At 50.3% G+C, this 20,817-nt stretch overlaps 1 protein-coding gene and 2 long non-coding RNA genes across 4 annotated transcripts; all 3 read right to left on the minus strand.

The window, feature by feature from the left end:
- Window positions 1-1,279: 1,279 nt before the first annotated feature.
- Window positions 1,280-13,202, minus strand: LOC135315479 (uncharacterized). Its single transcript, XR_010374969.1, has 2 exons — window positions 2,320-13,202; window positions 1,280-1,877 (listed from the first exon to the last, which is right to left on the minus strand). It is a non-coding gene; the product is annotated as an uncharacterized LOC135315479 (long non-coding RNA).
- A 929-nt stretch (window positions 13,203-14,131) lies between these two features.
- Window positions 14,132-19,585, minus strand: HHEX (hematopoietically expressed homeobox). Of its 2 annotated transcripts, XM_064463830.1 has the most exons (4): window positions 19,034-19,578; window positions 17,299-17,477; window positions 17,012-17,062; window positions 14,132-15,371 (listed from the first exon to the last, which is right to left on the minus strand). In XM_064463830.1, exons 1-4 carry the CDS (start codon window positions 19,419-19,421, stop codon window positions 15,138-15,140), a joined length of 852 nt encoding a protein of 283 aa, XP_064319900.1. In that variant the 5' UTR covers window positions 19,422-19,578; the 3' UTR covers window positions 14,132-15,137. The 2 variants fall into 2 exon arrangements, with proteins under 2 accessions (XP_064319900.1, XP_064319902.1); XM_064463832.1 differs by lacking the exon at window positions 17,012-17,062 and having other exon boundaries at window positions 19,034-19,585.
- On the minus strand, window positions 17,564-19,023 carry LOC135315480 (uncharacterized). The gene is made up of 2 exons (XR_010374970.1): window positions 18,018-19,023; window positions 17,564-17,736 (listed from the first exon to the last, which is right to left on the minus strand). It is a non-coding gene; the product is annotated as an uncharacterized LOC135315480 (long non-coding RNA).
- Window positions 19,586-20,817: the final 1,232 nt, after the last annotated feature.

The following is a 20,817-nucleotide window of genomic DNA, read 5'->3' on the forward strand; positions in this document are numbered from 1 at the left end:
TATCACACAACAGCAAGAACCAAGGCTGAAAATTAACTGTAAAACCTCATGCAATAAAGTTATACAATACAATAAATTGTGCACTATGAAGAGTTGGCGACACCTCTGTTGTGTGTCCCTGGGCAAATCTGTGCCTCTTTGCTCCCTTTCCACCGAGTGGGATGCCAGAGGGGCAACCGTCTGCGTACCAACCTCACACATGAAAGCTGCTGAGGCAGTGAGATCACAGACACCTTTGCTTTGGTGTCGTCATCCTGGAAAGACAGAAGTAGTGAATCAAAGGTGTCAGGTCTTTCATGTGAATAAAGTGCTGATCCCACAAGCTCAGAGGCCTCTGCTGACTGCTGCTGCCGAGCACAGAAGAGCTCAGATCAGCAAACAAAAGGTGCCGTACAGTGGTCCCAGAGGCTGATGCCACCTCTGCAGGTTTCCACAAGGATGTTAATCTCTACAATAGCACAAGTGCTAACCTCAACCCACCACACAGGTAATTTTGCCTTGCTAGTGACCCAGCAAAATTAGTTTCGTTAGCGAATTGGTAGCTCCAACTGATAGACCTGGGGCACAGGAACAACGCAGCTACCTAGACGTGTCAAACACGTACCACGCAAGTTGGCATAGGTAGAAGGGAAGCTCTTTTTATTGCTTTTAGATGCACAGACTCCCTTTCCTAGCCAGAGGAGCACTGCAGGACTGCTCACCCCGAGCTTCTCTTCCCCTCCTCCCAGGCCCTGCAGGGAGTAAGGGCTCTCTGCCACCCCACCACCGCATCCAGCTAGGGCAGAGCCTCTGCGCCTCTGGGGACAGCGTGGAGGGCGGAAGGGTGGGCCCAGGGAAGGAAGGAGTGGGTGGACTGCAAGTAGGCACAAATACGTATGACTCTCCTCCCACCTTCTAGTGGGTCTTACTGGGGAAATTGTTTTGTTTCCCCATCTTATGCTCCCCCTTAAGCAGATGGAGAAATTAAAGCCCTGTCGCTGAAATCGCCACTGGTCGCAGTGAAGGATTATCGTACCCCCGGGCTGGTGATGGCTGAACACTGTCAGCAAGGACAGGACTGGCCAGGAACAGAGATAAGTGGCAACTGAAGTTCTTAAAACAGATTGTGTCCTTAGGTTTTTTGGACATTTCCATAGAATATAAGCTGTCAGTGCCAGAATAATTTTTCCTTCTATTTTAGTGGGGGAAAAATTCATTTATGCCTGTAAAATAAAATGCCTTGTTTTCAACCTCCTGAGCAGCTGATTCTCCACATACTTTCCCTACCAAAAGCCAGTCACCAAAGGTAAATGCTTGTTTTACTCATGCAGATGCTGATATTGGCTTCAATGGGATCAACTGAAAAAAAAAAAGAGGAAGAATGGGCAGGATGAGTTGTGCTCTTTTCAAGTCAGTGTCTTGATCGTCCTGGTACTTCTGGAGACAGGGCAAAGTTCAGGTTTGACTTGAAATTCTGCAATTTGTTTCATTTAGAGAATTGTTAAAATGTGCAATACTTCCTAGAGAGACACACATATCATATTTGTAACGGAGTTACTACACTGAACATGGAGTCTGTTGTGCAACTAACTCACTAACTATCCAACAGAGCTTCAGCCAGTCCTGCAGGAAGCCATTCACCTGCCAGTATGGGTGAGGGACCAGACACTGCACGTCAGAGTGGCACTTCTTGCTGGGATTGCATTTGTCTTTTTATTACTATTTTATCAATTTTGACAAAACTAGTAAAGCTCTCATTCTGTAAGCAGAGCCTGATGAAGTGAAAGGTAGCACAGGAGAAACAGAAAAGCCCAGCTCTTTTTTAACTCCCCAGGCTGTCACAGCTATCCCAGCAGTGCTGCAGCCCCATCAGTGGGTCCATGATACAGTATCTGCTTCTAAAAACAAGAAGAAAGAAGGAGGTGAATCAGAAATTAAAAGTAAATAGTTTTGCTTCATTTATAACAAGACTTGATGTAATTTGGACTTTACAGGAGGAGTATAGCGCAGCATTTGTATAGCTTAAGAATCTGCCCTGTTCCAGAGGAATGGTTGCAACCATTTCGTACCCGGGCTTCCATCACCTCAAACACATACATAGTTGAGCCTGTGAGTATATCAGCTCTTCCCAGTGGAAATGGCAGGTAATACAATAGAAGTCAGTAGGACTAATGACATTCCTTATGCAGATCTTCTGAGTCCAGGGCACTTGGCACTGGCATATACTCATTGTCTGTAAGAGCTGGGGTGCAGGGTAACCTGTTCCCACAGCCCTGCCTGGGTAATGGCACATGCCTGGAGAGGGTTTTAGAGCTAGAGGATCCTCTGGAACTATCTTACCTGGTCAGCAGAGGCCATATAATTTGGTCCATTTCAGCTTTGCCTTTTTGTGTTGAAAACCTTTTTTCATGCTACCTGTTCACAACAAAAAAAAAAAAAAAAAAAAAAGGAAAGCAAAGCCCAAGCAAAGGAAAAAAAAATCCCAAAGGAGAAGAAACTGGAAAGAAGGGAAGAAATGGCAGTCCAGCAGTACTTTTAACTCCAGCTTCAGCTACCTAGACAGAAAGAGTGCAGTAGTTAGATAGCTTTTGGCCACTCAGTCAATTAAAGCTATTTTTGTACCATCAGAACCAGGTTTATAGTCTGGAATTTATCTACCATAATACACCCAAATGAATTTTAAGATCAACCTATTATAAAATGACCAAAACCAAAGGTTTTAAGGAAACGACAGCTGACCCCTCTCCGTAGCAGCACAGTGCTACAAGAGGCAGCTGTAATGGACGGTTTATCAGCTTTCTGCCAGGGACTGACAAAATCATGTCAAATGAGGCATTAAAGCCCTAGTTTTGAAAACTGTGATAAATACCAGCTAATCTACTGACATAATATATAGTGAGTCAAATATTTAGTTTTGCATTAAATCTAAATCCAACATTAGAGCATTTCCTCTTGATTAAAAAGGATAAAATGTAGATGTTATTTTATGCTCCAGTTCCCACACCTAATTAATGCTCAACATTCGGAGCCATTTCTAACATTACAAATGTATTAGCAAACATGCCAAGGAAAGGGGGGAGGCAGAAGGGAAACAAGTGCAAAATCTATATGCTTAATTCATATTCCTCCATTTGCAGTGGCTAATATGTTATTGCAGAGACTATTTGCAGACACTTGCCCTGCCAGTGAACAGCTAACTTCCCTGATTGCTTGTATAAACAGTCTTCTAGATCTGGAGACAGACGTTGTAAGAGAGCACATAGCTAATTTAATTTTAGTATCATTAGGAATTAAAAGCAGGACATTAATAGATTCACAGTAAATGCTGGCCAGGCAATATAAGCATTGAATGATATGACTATTAAAAGCCTTAATATTTATGAGTGATCATATGAAAAGGTTTGTCAGAAAGTTTATTATCTTGGGAATAAGATGTACCTAGCTAGAGAAAAGATTACTGCTGAGATAAAACAAAACACTTCAGTGTTTTTGTATCAGATATTACTGATCTTAATGGGCATGAGGAAATTCTGCTTTTAAATGTATATATATTTATAGGCTACTTAATAACCTACTCGTATCTAGAAATAGAATGAGACAAATCCTCGTGAATCACTGAACTATCTTCATTCGTTAGGCATTATATGCCCAGCATTATGCTTTAGACGATTCTTGGAAGGCAGAAGTGTGTTTTATCTATGACTTCAGACTCTAGTAGTTTCAAAATACACTGCACTGTAATTGCTCCTTTTCTAAAGAATATGTTTTAGAAAGCTTAAATGCAACCCAGTGCTGTATTAATACAGCATGAGCTCAGCTCAAATGAAAAAAGAATGAAAGACACAAAGTAAGTAATCACCTACCACCTTCATTTTAGGAAGTGTGTTGAGTTATTGATTAGGAAAAATGTCTTTCTAGGCTGACACTCCTAGCTAAGTCTGCCACATAAATCAATATTGAGTGCAAGGATTGGGTATAGCTCATGCTAGCAGAGAAATACTTCTTCATACTCTGAAAATAAAGTGAAAAATCACTGAAAATAAACACAGAAGACAAGGGGGAGGAGGGGCACGGAGGGAAGGGAGGGGAAAAATAAAAAAGCAACTAAGGAGAGCTTTAAAAGATGGACTGCAGAATTAAATACTTATTATATTCAAGAAAATTACACCCTGATTCTTCTCCACAATTCTGTTCTGGGATGGATTCTTGTAAATATATAGCCATGTATCAGCATGTGTCCTTCAGGGTGCAGGTTAGGAGACAACTGGAATTTAAGAAGCTGCATGAACTTCAATGCCAGTAAAAAACTTCAAAAGTTGTCTACCAAGAGCAGCGAGGCAGCCTCCTCCAGTGCACAGGTCTGTAAGGGGGAGGAGATTGCACACAGAAGTGATATTCTTATACAACTCACTTTTGGTGGGTAGTTGCTTTTATTCAGTTTCCTCAGTTTCTTATCTCAAAACCGCAAAGACCTTAAGCAGAATCATAGTTCAGAACAGTTCTGCAAATACTTGGCCCTGGGCACTTTCCTGAGCTGGCTATTCCCAGAGCTTCTCTCTGCAGGACTTCCTATCGTACGGGGCTCTGCTCAGAGGAGAGCTCCCAGGCTCTCATTTCCACCAGGTCGGCTCTCCTAGCCTGCTTACCACGTAGGAAGTCAACCCACTGTTGATAGCAGCTATCACCAAGAAATTCCTTTGAATCAGCATTTAAAATGGTTTAATTGTTCCTGTAAACAAATCACAGCTGAATTTGCTACCATTCCAGAAACTGCAACGGTAAACCAAGTTACACTGGCTCTACCCATTCCGAAAATGGGTTTGTGCTATTTAAACCTGAGAAAGGTTTCAGTACCATTTTGGACAGACAGGTTGATCACAATAACACTGGCATAACAGATTTGTCTGCCTTGACAGCACACGTGAGTCACAGAGTAGCTCTACACAGCTCCTATTCTTTCTGCCCAGTTCCACAGCCAATACAGAGCAGTGCAGGACTGAGACAACCTAAAAAAGGCAATAGCCAGTCTAAAAAAAAATGGGGGGGAAAAAACCCACCCACACCCTGAGTAGTTTTGCAGTCTGAAAGGCCTAAATTTATGTTGTCTGACTGAAAAGTGGGGTTTGTCTTTTTCACACCACTGTTTGTGTTGCAACATAGAATACCCTCTGGCACCTACCATAACATTAAGGCTCCCTGTGAATGCCCTAGAATTTGGGGTTGATCTAGTAGTTTATATCAATGCCTTGTGGAGAATCCGGTTGCCAATTTACATAACTTCAAAATGCAACACTAACAGTTTCATTTGCCTTGCACTTCGATTCAGGTACCTAAAAACCTAAGTAACAGGCATACAGGTAGGTTGGGAGCTACTGATGTATGGGAAGTTAAAGTTACAATAGGTAACTATTGGAAGTTAATAATTATATCTCCTGAGAGGTTTGGAGGCGTGTGCTCTGAGGTTGGGGAACTGGCACCTTTCTTCATCAGTGCTGTGTGATTTTGTTCCTTCTTTATATTTTGACAGTCGTCTTTGACTCCAAAGAGAGTGTAAGCGGTACACGGATTGGCACAGGACCAGAAACAGCCATCAGTGGGAATAACCCCGGAACCTGGGAAGCCCTGCTGTCCGCGAAGAAAGGAAAAGGAATACACAAAAAAAAAAAAAGGGCAATTGTTCCTTTCGCTCTCATTCTGGAACTTGATTCATAACCTCTTGTTACATCTTTGCACTGAGAGGAAGACGTGTCTAGCTCCTTATGAGAGTTCATCAGGTTCTTGTGACTGAAGTCACATTGCTTGCAAGAATGAAGAAATTAATCCCAGACTCCTTCTGCAGGGAAACCAGCTGTCTTTCTATGAACTGATCTAAAAACAAAACAAACAAACAAAAGTACACAAGGAAGCAGAACTCTTGCCACAGAGGTTTTGGAAAGGGCTTCTCACATTACTGTATAACCGTTGAGTAATCACCTACCTTTTCTGGGACAGTCATCGTGCAAAATGAAAATGCGTTAACCTGGAAGAACTTGTTCATGTGATGTTCGGAAATACATAAAATGCCACACATTACTAGCAGTGCCTATGTCAGTACCGTGCGCACTGTGGCATATAGAATCTGGGAGGTGCTATGCAAAGCACTCTGTCATCAACTGTCAAAGTATCGGGGTCAGGCACAGAACGAGTCATCCTTGCTGCTCCGGAGTCTCCAGAGCACCATTACCTTGTCCTGCCATGTTGGTGTCTCTGGCATCTTCACAGCACTGGGCTTCTTCCCCCATAGGGATGTCAAGAGCTGACTTGCTTACATTGATCCTTAAAACAAACCTCTGGTTTGTGCCAGGCACTGAACAACTTCTTATATTATTTATATTTGGAACAACTTTACTGTCAAGAAATTCTGATTTTCTTCTTCCACCCTCTACTCTGTTGATAAGGTTTGAATATTTAGACAAAGCCTTAAAATACTTAGAAGTTTACAGTTCATTTAAACAAACATAAAAACACATTTCATATCCTTCTCTGCCCTTACATACATGGTGCATGGTAGTCATCCAAGATCTCTCACATGGAGAAAGCTTATTTGGATACTAAAAATATCACATGTTTACACTTGTAAATCACCATTAGCAAATGATTTTCCTAATGCTTTATAGTAGCAAAGTGCATCTGCTTCAGCCAGAATGGTATTTTAGTGATTTTTAAGAACTTAATGAGATCAGGTAATTGACTAGTGAAGCTAAAAATTTTACCTTCAATTAAACAATCAACAGCTCCGTACATCAACATAATCATCTTCGCCCCTCCACCTCCCTGTTATCAAATCAATACGCGGGTAGCAGTTGTCTAAGAAACCACTTCCTCTGTGCTTCTAAACCAGTGTTCAGGACCCATTTTAAAGCATTTATTCAATCAGTCTGGTGTAATTTGCAAATAATGGAAAGTATGTAGTAATGCAGATTCCGTAAGCAACTAAGGAAAATAAGGCCTTAATTCATTTGTTGTTTAATGGCATTATTTATCCTACATTTGTTCTGGTGCAACCAACAAATAACTTAATACGCCGTATTTTAAAATATAATCATGTGTGCTTCAGTTGGCAGTGCTAGAGGTATTGATTATATACATAGGAAATAAGATTGTACAGGTCGTGTTAATGAATCATGCCATTGATAGCTCAGGAGACAGTCATGAGGCTAAAATATCATATTTAAAAAAAAAAAAGCACAAGAACATAAAATACTTTTGTCAGGAAACGCCTTCCAAAGTCTATATTACAACACAGCAATCTCATTTTGGAGTGGTTGATAATGAATCAGTATAAACTGCCCTCCGCAACCACAACTGTGAGTTTAAGATATTTATTACTTGAAGCATAGGGAACTTCAGCTGTCTTGCAAAAGATTCTGAAATCAAGCACCGCACCGTACATCCAGAGGAGTTCTGCTGTCATGTCACCCACAGGCATAATTCTCTAGCAAAAAATGTTTGTTTCCATCTGCAGGTAGCATATATTTTGTTACAGCAAAAATATCAGGCAACGGTTAAAAAGGGAGAAAAACTGCAGCGCAATGTGGAGAAGTTAACAGGTAAATTAGTGACTTTCCAGTGTAAATTTTTTTTTTAATTAAGGCATAAAATATATTCTAATATATACTAATATTCACCACCTGCACTTCCTGTGCATACGCCCTGACCGCCCAGACCCTCGCAAAGGTTTGGGGAGGGGAGAGGTAGCTAGTGGAGCAAACCAGTGCCAAGCATGAACAATATTCATTATGAGAGTAGCACTGGTAGAAAATGGGTGTCTTTTATTCAGCTATTGCAGTGTCAGCATTGTCTCCTCGAACCACGGTATGGGAAACCATGAACAACATGAAGACTACCTACATGCAGTTCTGACTGAGATTTTCAAAAGTGACTAGTGATCTGTTTGGGTTCAAGCCTCAGCTTCCCAAAAAGAGTTACTGTAAAGGGGTGTGATTTTGGGGAAGCGCTGTACGCCTCCTGCCTGCTCGCAGAGGTGAGATCCAGGTGCTAGAGCCTGCCGAGAGCAGCCATCCCTGCTGCTGCCGCTATCGCTGCTGCTACGCTGAATAAAATTAGACTGCTTCACTCAGGGTAAGATGCTTAGGGAGGGGAGGCTGTTATTGCACCAAAGATACACTATTGTACGAGGCACAATATCGGTGACTGAGCCAATGCTGCCTGTGTCAGCCTCCAGGGCCAAAGCCAGAGAAATGGCTTAGCTCGGCAGGGCAGACCCCATCCATCTCCTGGCAGGGTGAGCTGGCTGCTAGGTTATCCCAAAATCTTACCAGGGTGGAGCCCTACAGTCCGGTCCCTGCTGCCACAGCAGTCTCTGCACTTTACCCAAAACAAATATTTGGGAAATTTCTTTGTCATTTGACAAACTTCAGAAGAAATTCCTGGTTTGCTCCACTGCCTGCACCAGAACGCCACAGGGCTGCAGGGCCACCATCCATCCTGCTGTCTTTGCCTCTGAGCCCCTGAAGCCTCTTCTACTCGCAGCACAGCTCCTCCTCAGCTGTTCCCACCCTGAACTATGCAGTTCTGTGTTTGTTTTCAACCACCAGAGCAACTCATTCACAGTTCCTGCCCACATCTAACTGGCACTGACATGCTCAGAGCGAAATTCAATCCGGTGTCTTACTCGCCAAGGAGCCCAGAACCAACCAACTAAACTCAATTAGTGAAACTTCCTCCAGCAGAGCTCCAACACCCATCTGTCAAAATGAACCAAGTTAGTGCAGACCTTTAAAGTGTTACCATCCTTGAAACTGCTTACACTAACTTGGGCTATTTTCATTCAAGGTAGGTTTGGAAAGGGCTCCCCTGGCAAAACCAAAGGGGTCTGGTGATGACTGGGAGGACAAGTCCCTGGAGAGTAACCACGGCCACTAGCCCAGCCTTTTGCAGAACTGAGTCTTTCTATACCTTAGGTCTGCAACAGGTCTGAACTGCTCTCTGATTGACTCTGTGTGCTAGATGAGGAGGTTTTTGGCTGGGTAAGAGGGTTCCTTCTTATATAGAGAAGGAAGTGGAAGAACTGATGTGTATAAAGCAAAGTTACTTCTTCCCCTTTTAACCTGTGATCTTTATCCTAATAGCTGCAGTAAGTCATTGAGATACAATTGCATGGTGGCGGACAGTCCTGACTCATTTTAAAACAGCTGTACCCTCATGTGGGTGTATCCCAGGACAAGTACTCGCTTTCAGTATGTCTAGACCAGGATAAAAGTTGTGTTTTTAAAGATATTAGCTAATGTAGCTTGACTAACACGTTTTGAAACCTTGCATAGATAGGACAAGTCAAATGCTAAAAGGTGTTTAAAAGTGTTTGCTAAGTCATTCTAAAAATACAACTTTTATACCAGTCTAGACAATGACAGAATACTTTCTAATATGACATGCCATGCCCATGGGAAGTCCCACTGCAACAGCCAAGAAAAATTATAGCATAGGAAGCAATCAATAAGAACTTTCTCCACAAAGGTCTTCAAAGCAATGGCATAGATTGACATGCGGGGAAACCCTGGAGGCCTTGTCTAGACAACAAGAGAAAAAGATCCTTTTTCAGTAGATTTAGTTCAGTCATGCCCTCTTTTTTCAAAAGCAAAACCTACTAAAAGTCTACTAAAGTCATCTTCTGCTCAGTTTTACAGGTCGTAGTCTGAGTTCCTGGCTGACTGTAACTCAGCCTGCTAAAATCATGTCAAAGGTATTGAGGTCTTTTGTTTGTCAGATGGGATTTTTAGTCCTTCAATAAGCTTGATTGAATTAGGTCTCCTGAAAATGGCCCTTTCCCTAAGGCTGATGAGATGGTAGCTCTTTTTTTCCACGCCCATTCAATCTTTTAACCCAATTTGTTTGCCAAATTGTGCCAACAAATGCAAAGTTCAATGTGTCTTTAGCATTGGCGTTTCCAGTCGACTGTGAGCACCGACTCATTTCCTACAGGCCACCAGACAGCGGTTGGTTTTGACTTTGACTTCATTTTACTGAAACGCACTCAGACAAAACCCTCGATCTAATCTACTCCTTTAAACAGCTACTTGAAAATGTCTAGCCTGTGTGCATGCACACATACCCATTGTAATAATTGTCATCTACAAAGTCAGCAGATAAATCCTTAGTCATTAACATATTTCCTTACACTGTTTTGCTTCTACCAAACTGACTGGAGAGTGAACAAGTTAGAATAACTGTTTCCCAGAATTGTACTAGCATCTTTGACCCCTTAAACAATATTTTCAGGAAAGAAAAAAGAAATATAAAAAAGGAGAAAAGCCACTACCACAATTGAAGAACAAGCACGAGCCCAGCTTCTCTGACCACTTAATGTCAGGCCCCTTTTGCATGGAAAAAGAAGGGGGGGGGGGGGAAATACTATTAGCTTTATTTATTATTAAGGCTTAATGACATGGATGAGTATCAGTCTGGTAGAAAAAAAATCTACATCTCTATTGGTCCCATTATAGATTATGTCTTTGTGACATGGGTGGGTATCTGACATTCAGGGGAAAATTCACAAGTCACTCAGTTGAATAAGTCCACCAAATAATAATTTGCCAGTATAACTCCAAATGACCAAAATAACGCAGTCTGAACTTGCTTGAGATTCCCTGGTTTTAGTAGTCATTTGTCAATAGCCCTCAAACAATGGAGTCATGAAATGGAACCAGTTATTACAATACGGCTTTTTCACAATTGTGTCAAGATTTTTTGGCCTTGGCATGTACCACCTGAAATATTTTAGAAATACACATTGATTTCCTCTTTTGAATAAATAGGAAGAAGACAGATGTCCCATGCTCGTGAGGCCTGAAGCCAACAAAGTCCATGATTCAGAATAAGACAGAGACCCCGCAGTCAGCAAAGGCTCTTTGGTAAGCAGTTGTCACCTACAGACCTGGACAAAATCTTTCTGTCCTTGCTCAGTCGAACCACCATTAAACATTAATGGGAAGTTGATCTGAGTCAGATCCGCATGCTCAGACCTGCACTGTCTCTCTTGGAACTTTTTCATGTGCTAAAATAATGTCTTTAAAATTTAACCTTTTATATATATACCTCTATGTATACACAGCTGAAAGACAATAATACCTATGTACAGATTTTTTTTTTTTTGTCTGTCTACTTTTTTTTCCCTCTAATAGCAGATTTCTTCAGGACCTAATATCATTTATGGCTGTCCACTAAACCCTCCATTTATCCGGTGTGACCAGAGGAAGGTCCTTCTCAGTGAAAGCAAACAATCAGGATCCCTAAGTTATTATTTCCTATTATTGTGCAATAAAAGAGGCTCTGCCCATTTCAGTGTGAAGGATTAAAGCGTCCAGGGTTGCAAACATCGCGCAACCACTTTCCTCCCCCCCCGCCCCCGCCCCCCGCGGAAGCACCGGAGGCTCCCTCGGCGAGCGTGGGCAGGCTGACCCACGCGTGTCCCGGCCGCGGGGGTGGACTCGCCCGGCCCCACGCGTGGTGGGCGGCCTCCGCGAACCGAGGGGTGCCCGACGGCTTCCAGGCGTGACCCTGGCCGCTGCTTTTGGGACGGGGCCCCCACCCGCGGCTGCCCCCCGGCCCCATCGGCATCCCATGGGGCGGGCGGCTGGGCCCGATCCGGGCCACTGCGGCCCCCGCGCGCCGGGGAGCCACGCTGGGTGAGGAGTCAAAGTACACAGGCGGCCGGGTCGATACCCTATTAGGCTAGAAACAGTTCTGCATATCAAAGGCCGACGAACTTAACGACTAAAAATATAAGTACCTGACCCGGAGGTTTAATCACACACTGTCAGGCTGAAATTGGTGCAATTCTTCCAATCATTAACGTTTTGCTTACAGAAATGTGCTTTTCTGTTTGTTTTTCTGCTAAATGATAACCATTTTCAAGTTGAATCGGCTGATAAAAAGAGTCGAAAACAAGACGGAGTTGTGCTGGAAAGGTCATACGTGCTAGTTCGGCATGAAATAGCCAACAGGCAAACAAATGGGGGAAAGCACGGTGGCACGGAAGGGGCTCGAAGCTTTTGCCGAACGGTGTAAAGTGCTTTGGCTGTTTTTTCTCCTGTCGAGGAGAAGAGGCTGCCCGGGGAGAGCCGAGGGATGGAGTGGGCGTCCCCACGCGGGTCTTCCCCGCTGGGGAAACGGGCTCTGGGCGTCAGGCACAGCTGCTGGGGAGGGCGATTCCTGTAGCCCGCGGCTTCCCGCCCCCGCCGGTGGGATTTAGCTGGGCGCCGCGAAGCCGTGAGCTCCCCCCCTCCCCGGGTGGGTGGGTGGAAGGGAGAGCAAGGGCATTTCCACAGCCGAGCCGGGGTGACAGCGCTGTTGTCACCTGTCCCGCCACCGTGGAAATCCACATCCCCGGCGCGGCGGCCGCAGGCGATGCATCCGCGCTCCGCACCTGCAGGGAGCCGCCAAATCCCCCGCCACCGCTGGGGCAGCGCCTGGATTTAACGAGCCCGGCTTTCCGGGACCACCTTACACCGGCTGGGACGCAAACCCGAGCCGTGCTTCGGGCAGAGCCCCCACCCGTGCCATCGCATCGGGCCGTGCAAGCCTTTAAGCGCGGGTAGCTCCCGGCTTGCCCCGGCATCGCCCCTCGTGAAAATGGGGTTTACCGGAGCTTCCCCCAAGGCCCCGCACCCCCAGGCCGCCGCCTGTCGCCCACCCGTCGCGGCGGCTCTGTCCCACGCGTGTTCCCGTCCCCGCGCGAAAGCACAGCCATAACACGAAGCCGCCTTGAAGAGCTAACGCTACTTCCGTGCTCCCCGATCTCGGTCGGGACAGACAGACAAGAGAAGGACAAACGGATGGCTCGGCCCTGCCCGAGCCTCCCCCGCCCGGCTCCCGCACCCCCCCGCAGCTCCCGCGGCTCAGCCCCGGGGACCCACGGCGGGATGTCCCCGTCCACGTCGCGACCCGGGCTGAGACCCGCGACAGAAACACTGAGCGAGGGAAAACGCCAAGGATGGAGAAGCGCTTCCAGCCCCAGCGGAGCCGCGGCACCTTTTCTGCTCCCGACGGCGATTCCCTCGCCGAGCGCGCACCGCGCCGGGGCCCGATCCGAGCGCAAGGGCGGAGACACACCCCGGAGACACCTCGGGGCTCCCTTTCGTCACGGGTGGTGTTAAACCAGGGCCCGGTGCCCAGCTCCCCCTGCGAGCGGCGGCCCCGCGTGTCCGCGGCCCCGAGGGGACGGCCGGAGGCGTCTCCCTTTTCCCAGGTGGCAACGGATCCCCCACCCCCACCCCGTCTAACTTCATGTCTTCGGTTCATGAACGCGGTTTTAAAAGAACAAACCAAAGCAAAAGGCATTCCATTATTCCGAAAACTCGGCCGCTGTTTCTCAAAGCATTAACCCGCTCTAACGCGACGCCCCGGCCGCCCTAAGGGCCGCCCCCCCACCCCCACCCCCCTTCGCCAGTGACATGTTGCTCCCTAAAACCCTTTCCTGGCACCAAAAGCCCCCGTGGCACCCTGCCGGGGCAGGTCCCTGTCCCCCGGGTGCTCGCCGCGGCGCCCGGGGGGGACGGAAGAGGCCGGGCGGTGCGGGCGAGCCCGCGTGGGCGCCCACCCGCGGGATGCCCACTCCCGCGGGCACTTCCCCGCACTCCCGGCTTTCCCGCTCCTTCCCCGCGCCCCCGGGCCGGCATCATTTCGGAGAAAGGCCGATGAATAACCACTGTTGACTCAGGCGGGTCAGCGGCTGCCCGGGCTGGGGTCGATGCCCGGCCCCGAGCAGGCACCGCCGGCCCCGCTCCTCCTCCACCCGCGGTCCCCCGGCTCCCCAGGGTCGGGGCGACTCGCGGGGGGAATAAACACCCACGCTTCCAGCCGGGGCTCGCAGGCCAGGCTTTCCTGCTCCTGCCGCAGAGCCCTTTCCCGAGCGCGCAGGAGGCGCGGGTACAGGCAAAACCGAAACGCAGGCTGCAAAACAGCAAAAAATAACAACAGAAAACAGCGATGGGCCCACGCGATATCCCCGCAACGCGAGGGCACCCAGAGGGCTGCAGGGTGCCCACCGGTCGAGGTACGGGGGGGAAAAGCCCAATCGCAACACAGCTGGGGCATTGCTGGCACGGGGAGGTTTGGGATTTCTCCTGCCAGTAACGGGACGGCCAGCGCGGCGGGTGGTGCAGAGTTTAGTTTTATTTCACAGACGAGTCCATCAAGAATTAAATACCAGGTTTTGCTTTTTTTTTAAACATTGAACAAATATGTACAAAATATGAACAATGTGAGGTATAAAACCGCAAGACTTTTAAAGAAAACTAGTATGTACAGAGGCAGATATGTATACAACAGGCATTATCTTTCCACAGCTGCGTGCCCCATCCTCCGCAGCTGATGCCAGTTTCTGTCCTGCAGCAGGACCCTATCACTCCCCGCATTTTCTTCTCAAATAGCAAATCTGCAAAAAATGGCGCTTGAGATTTTCAAGGAGAAAAATGTGGCGGGTTTTTCCCCGCAAATGGAATCATCCAGATTGGGGGTCAAAGTCCTCAAAAATCTGAGAAGGCACATTTCATCTCACACAAGAGCAAATATGAATCTGTCCAAAGACTCCACCTGATGAACAGAGAGTTGTCTTGGTGGAGAGCGCCACAGCACTTAAAAGGGTGTGAGCATAAGGCACTTGTTGGGATGGTCAAATCCCTCCCTATTTCACAGGACACATTTCTCTGCTTGCAAACGGTGTTTAAATTAATCTATTTAAACTACATCTGTTTACACATACAAAGGGCTTAGTCCTGCAATCCATCCTCACTTCCACGCTAGCTAGAGAGGAGTTTTGCCTGATCACAAACCGCAGCTGATTCAGACCCACCCCCGTGAGTAAGGACAGGGTGCAGTATTATGTTCCAGTTAGAACATTGATTAATGTACAAATATATCTTACAAATAATTAAATACAAACCATGTTCCTTTAACCAAATTAGAGATCTGCCAAAAATGGACTGTTTGTGGAAAATACATCTTTCTTTCTCTGCTTATTATAAAATTAGTCTATTTGGTGTTGGGTTTTTTTTCTTTCAGTGGAATGGTGAAAGTTTTCTCCTGTGGCATAATGTTCTTCCAGACCAGGCCCTGGTAAAGTGCAAGCTGAGTTAGGGTCCACGCTCCGCATGGGGCAGTTAGTGGGTAGGGTTGTAATAGCCTTTGTCGCCTTCAATGTCCACTTCTTGATCAGAGTCGTCGGAGACGTCTGACTCCAGGTCCTCCTGTGAGGCGGGCGACGGGGTGTACTGCGAGCCATCCAGGGAGACCTCTTTACCCTTCTGCTCGGGGGTCGGGCAGCTCTCCAGCCTTTGGTCACTGTGACTGTCAGCACCTTCCACTTCCTCTTTTTTGGCAGCCTGGGGGTTCTCCTGCAATGAAAGAAGCCCGCTTTATATGGAAATACAGGCCACGGAACCAGGAGGCCTGGGAATTCCAGCTGTGCCGGGTGGGAAAACCTCCTTGGGTTTCTTGCAGGAGAAAGCAGGTGTCCCGCTACCTCCCGGGCCTCCTGCCTATGAACCTGCCCGAGTGGGCCGGGGCTGGGTGGGGGCTCAGCTGCACGCAGGGGCTCGGCTCTGATCCCACTCCCCAGCAGCCACAGGGGCGGCTGCCATGAATAAGGCTCCTTGGTGATGGTTATCGCAGCCACTTCAAAAGAATCAGGAGCTGCCGGAGCCCAGGAACCTCTGAACTTTTGTCTTTAGCAAAGCAAATGTTTATTATGAGTCTACAAACACCGACACACAGCTTCCTCCTGTCCTGATCTCTCTTTAATTACACCCAACGGCAAAAGGAGGGAGGCCAAATCCATCAGTGGCCTAAAAGCAAACGGGAAAAAATTACTAATTAAGCTAAAACTCAACTTTAAAACACTCACCATTAAAACCAAACCAAAACAAAACGCCATTTCTGCAGGCAGGAGTAGCCCTGCATCGGCAGCTGTCTGGGGAGCCCAGTCCCCTAAGGGGGCATGAAATGATACTCTTCAGAGAAAGCACGCAGAGACACGTACCCGTGATATAACCGTGGGAGAAATGCATGCGAGTGAATGAAAAGGAGGAAATGACTTAAAATGGCCGAGATCCCAAGCGAGCTCTCCGGACACTGCGGCGCACATTGGGCCCCACCGAGGAGGCACCGCCGGGGACCCAGCGCGCCTCTGGCCAGAGTAAAGGGGGTTTATTAAAAAATCAACTGAAGCACGCATTAAACCCAGGGGAAGCTCATGGAACAAATCTATCTAGAGCATGGCACTGCGGTTAGCTTTCTTTTCTTATTATTTTATTCAAAGTTGATTTACCAGTAAAACTCGGCCGTCCATGTCACCCTTACTGAGGCCAGACTCAGGACACAATACAGGGATTTTTCACAAATCTTTGAACTAAGGGGCCTCGATCTGGCCGAGCCGTGCAGGATTGGGCCCTCTGGGCCGTAAACGAAAGACTTATCTGCTCCAGCACGGTTTCTAAGGCAAGGGAAGCCGCTTCAACCTCTCAGCCTCATACACTGTGACTATTTGTAAACGAAAAGTAAAAGCTACTCAATTTTCCATGTGGCTCCTCAAAACAAACAAGGCATTTGTACCTGCCTCTCCCAAGGTTTGCAGAATAAATCGACTTGTGTTTCTGAAAAGAGGGCGATTTAGAAGACCAGTAAATATTCCTCTCCAAAACAACGGCCTAAGTAATTTACTGACAATTACTTATCTCCTCCACGTTAATTGGCTAAACAACATATGGGTTTACAAAACAATTAGCGTGGAGTTTTAATAGGCGGTGTGTGAAAGCCGGGCATAATTGATATAGGAACTACATTAGGAGCTTTTAACGTTAGTGCTGCCTGAACGAGCCCTCATGGATTCCAGCATGACTATTTGTCTTTTTAATCAAGGTGAAGAGGTTAAACAGCCTTTCAGATGACTTCTGCATACAACCTGGAATAGGCGAGCACGGCATAAGATAAGACAATTAAAATGCTTATTTCTATAGAAACGGAAACATCCCCGTACCTGCTTTAGACGCCTCCATTTGGCTCTGCGATTCTGAAACCACGTTTTGACCTGAGCAACGACAACGAGAGAAGGCACGGGGTAGCCTCGGAGCAGGTGAGCACCCGGAGCCTTACCCAAGGCACAAAGAGAAAGCAAGAACCAGCCGTCCGTCCGCGTGTCCCCCCCCCCGCCCCGGTGCACCGACAGCAGCCCCACGGCGCGTGCCGGAGCAGGGCCGGTGCTGCTGGCCCCGGGGGGTGCCCGGGGATGGGGTGCGCTTCCCGGGGAGGCAGGCACCGCCTCACCTGTCTCTCGCTGAGCTGCAGCATCTTGGCCAGGCGCTTCCTCTCCGGCGGGGAGAGGTATTTCTGCGTCTCAAACTTCTTCTCCAGCTCGATGGTCTGGTCGTTGGAGAAGCGGACCTGGCCCCCTTTCCTCTTGTGCAGCGGCCGCTGGATGAAGGGGCTCCACAGCAGCGGCTTCCCTTCAAAGAGAGGCACGGCGCCGAGGGTCACAGGCCGGCCGCGGACACGCGTGCCCGGGGACCCCCGGCCCTGCCCGAGCACGGCCTGGAGGCGCGCCGGGTCCAGGGCCCGCTAATTTCCTTCGCCTGATTTTATTTCCCCCAGTTCCTAGTCTGATCTTTCGCCTCCTCTGATTTTTCACCTCCGCCGAACAGAGAGACCAGTTACAGCCACTCTACGGGCTTTGGCAACATTTCCGTCAATGTGTTTCCTGTTGGTCTATCTCGCAAAGAAAAGAGAGAAAAAAAAAAAAAAAAAAAAAAAGACCTTTGCTTCCTTCTGCTCTTTCACTGCGATGCCCCAGAGAAACCAGCAGAGCCCGGGGCCCCACGGGGAGCGGGGGCGCTGCGGGGCTGGGCGGGGGGATGCGCCGAGCACCCGCTTCGGGCAAGAAGCGCCCCAAGCCCCCCACCCGCGCCCGGGGGCTCGCCCGCCCGTGGCCGCGGAGCGCCCGCCGGGCTCGGCCCCGGGCTCGGGGCGGTGCGGGCAGTGGCACGTACTGCGGAGCGGCGGCCGCGTCCCGGGGCTGGAGGCTCTGGCCAGTGCCACTGAGTCACTCTGTTTGTCTTTCTGTCTTGCTGCCTGCACCCTTTGAAATTTGCTGCATTGTTTTTCAAGATTTTGCTTGCGTCAGGCTTTAGTAATTCTGGTGCAAAACAGACTCAAAAAAATAGGAAGCAACTGGTTATTTTAGCTGTCATAAAGTCACATCCCACACAGAGGAAATGAACAATATCAGAAAAACGGATCCCGGCTATCAGAAGTCGAGTGTTTCCTGAATTTGTCTGTATTGAGGATGTCGATAAAGTAATCAGCAATGTGCACGACTCCCGGGGAAGAGCCTGCTTCAGGCGGCCAGGAAAACACTTAACAGCTTCTGAAACCAGATTTACTCCTATCGAGAGCTCAAGGTTTCCTGTATGAACGGAAAGGGTCAGCCTCTTTCACTGCACAAATGTGGTGAGTCAGGTCCAGTTTTGCAATCACTAAGAGCAAGTGCTGCAGCCCGGGCGCGGGGCTCAGCCCCCGCAGCGGGCGAGGGGGGCCGCCGGGGTCCCGGCCCGGCCCGCCCCGACGCGCCCCGACCCGCCGGGGAGCCGCGGGGGCACCGGCGAGCCCAGCCGGCCCCCCGACTGCTTTTCAAGTCATCCGCAGGAAAAGGCTGCGATCTGCCATTCGATCTCCCAGCACAATTAAAACTCCCCACCAAAACCACACGCGACATTACTAAGGACACTCTCAGAGTCACTTGGTTGAAGGAAAACAAATCTGAGTCACGGCGGCCGCGCACTGTGGTCCCGCTGCCAGCGCCGGAGCGCGGCGCGTCTTTAATTTACTGTAAATCAGACGGGGGCCGGAGGGAGACGGGGGGAGCGCGGAGAGGCGGCGGGGCGGGCGGGAAAGGGGGGCAGACCTCGGTCGTTTCCCATTCTCCCCCCACCCCACCCCCCCCCAGCCCCCGACGGCGGGAAGGGACGCGGCCGCGGAGGGCGGCGGTGTGAGGGGCACGGCTTACCCAGGGGGTCCTGCCGGATCAGGGCGTGCGCGTAGTCACCGACGGCGCGGGGGAAGGAGTAGAGGGGCCCGGCGTAGGCGCCGGTGCCGTAGGTGGCGGCGAGGTGGTGGGAGAAGGCCGGGTGGATGGGGGTCGGCTCGTAGATGGGGGTCCGGTACGGGGACACCAGGCTGGTGAAGGAGGAGTTGGGCGACGGCAGCGTCGGCGGCGGCGGGGCGGGCAGGGAGTGGGGGGTCGGGGCGGCGGCGGGGCCTCGGCCCAGGATGTCCTCGATGTAGAAGGGCGTGGGGTGCGCGGGCTGGAGCAGCGGCGTGGGCGCGTACAGCGGGACGCCGACACCCAGGGCCGCCGCCGCAGCCGGCGCCGCGCCCGGCGGCTGGTACTGCATGGCGCGGCCACCGCCCGCGCCCCCCCGCGCCCCCCGGCCGCCCCTGCCGAGAGCCGGCCCCGACCGCGGCGGCTGGGTGCTGGCACCGCCGCCGCGGGTTTCTCTGGGCTCGGGTTACCCTTCGATAGGTTTCTATTGGCGCTGGGCGGAGCTCGCGTGGTCTCTGTCCCCTTCCTGCCACGGCTCCGTCTAGCCAATGAGCCCGGCCAGGGAAGGGGGAAACCACCCCCCGCCGGCAAACGCTCCCCCCGCCTCCTCGAGCAAACTCCCCGCGGCGCCAATCAGCCACCGCCGGAGCCCGGGGGAGCCCGGGCAGCGGGGGGCGATCGGCAGCACCCCCTCCCAACAACACCGCCACCTCCCCCGCAGCCCGACGGCACCGAGCGGGGAGCCCGGCGCTGCCCGTACCCGCGGGCGGCACAGCGTCCCCACGGGGTGAGGGTTGGGGGGGGTGAGAGCGCTGACCCCCAGCAGCCCTGGGCTGAGGGAGGAGGCGGAGGGGGCGTGCGCTGACCCCCAACCCCCCGGTGTCCGCTGTGCACCTTTGGGAAGCCCCCCCGCGGGCGCTCCGCCCGGCTGCGCGGACCGGGAAAGGGGCGGGGGAGCGCGGCCGCGGAGCGGGGGCCACGCGTGGGCGGAGGGGCCGCGCCGGGCTCCTGTCTCGTCCCCCAGGACGGGACCGAGAGCCCGGCGGGGCGCGGAGCTGCGCGGCGTGATTTCCTGCTCCGCGCCTCGCCGGGCACCGACGGCGGGCTAAGGGGGGGGCGGCCGCCCCCGGCCGGGCCGTGCGTGGCGCCGGGGACCCGCTCCCCGGGAGCCCCGCGGGGGCGGCGGCGCGGCGGCCCGAGCAGCGCCACCTGGGCACCGTCGATTTAATTTTTAAAAACCGGCCGGGTGTTCCCTCCTGCCCCGCCGCCCCCGGGCAGGGCCGGGCGCTCCGTCGGGGCACGGCCGCGGGGCTGCCCCTCGCTGGGCTGCCGGGGGTGGGGGGGTGACCCCAGCTCCACCCGCCACCCACCGGGGACTTGCCCCGAATGCAGCGGGGGGGGCTGCCTTCTCCCCCTCCGTGGGAGCGGAGGCGGCAGGTGCCCCCCGCGTGTCCGCAGACCCCGCCGGGTCGCCCGTCCCCCGGCTCCCTCACACGCCCCGAGCTGACAGCCAGGACGGAATGCTGTTAAGGAGCAGCAGGTGCTGGCTTAACTTTTTTTTTTTAAAAAAAAAGGTCTCCAATTCAAACCCACGAATATCTTAATAACTAAGAGGCTCAGAGCAAGAAAAAAGGGTGTCGGTGAAATGGAAATATATATATTTTTAATAATATAGCGAGGTTGGGTTTTCTTTTTTTTTTTTTCTTTACATTGTTAGCAAATGCCAAAACTCACCTTTAAAGCGTGGT

This window comes from Phalacrocorax carbo, chromosome 12 (assembly GCF_963921805.1).
Source record: "Phalacrocorax carbo chromosome 12, bPhaCar2.1, whole genome shotgun sequence".
Taxonomy (NCBI): Eukaryota; Metazoa; Chordata; class Aves; order Suliformes; family Phalacrocoracidae; genus Phalacrocorax; species Phalacrocorax carbo.

Excerpts from the sequence above, each read along its gene's own strand:
- HHEX (XM_064463830.1), bottom strand. The coding sequence starts at position 19,421 with ATGCAGTACCAGCCGCCGGGCGCGGCGCCGGCTGCGGCGGCGGCCCTG. Across the intron at positions 17,478-19,033 it reads GATCCGGCAGGACCCCCTGG|GGAAGCCGCTGCTGTGGAGC; the intron begins GTAAGCCGTGCC and ends CTCTCTTTGAAG. Across the intron at positions 15,372-17,011 it reads AATGGAGGCGTCTAAAGCAG|GAGAACCCCCAGGCTGCCAA; the intron begins GTACGGGGATGT and ends CTTTCATTGCAG.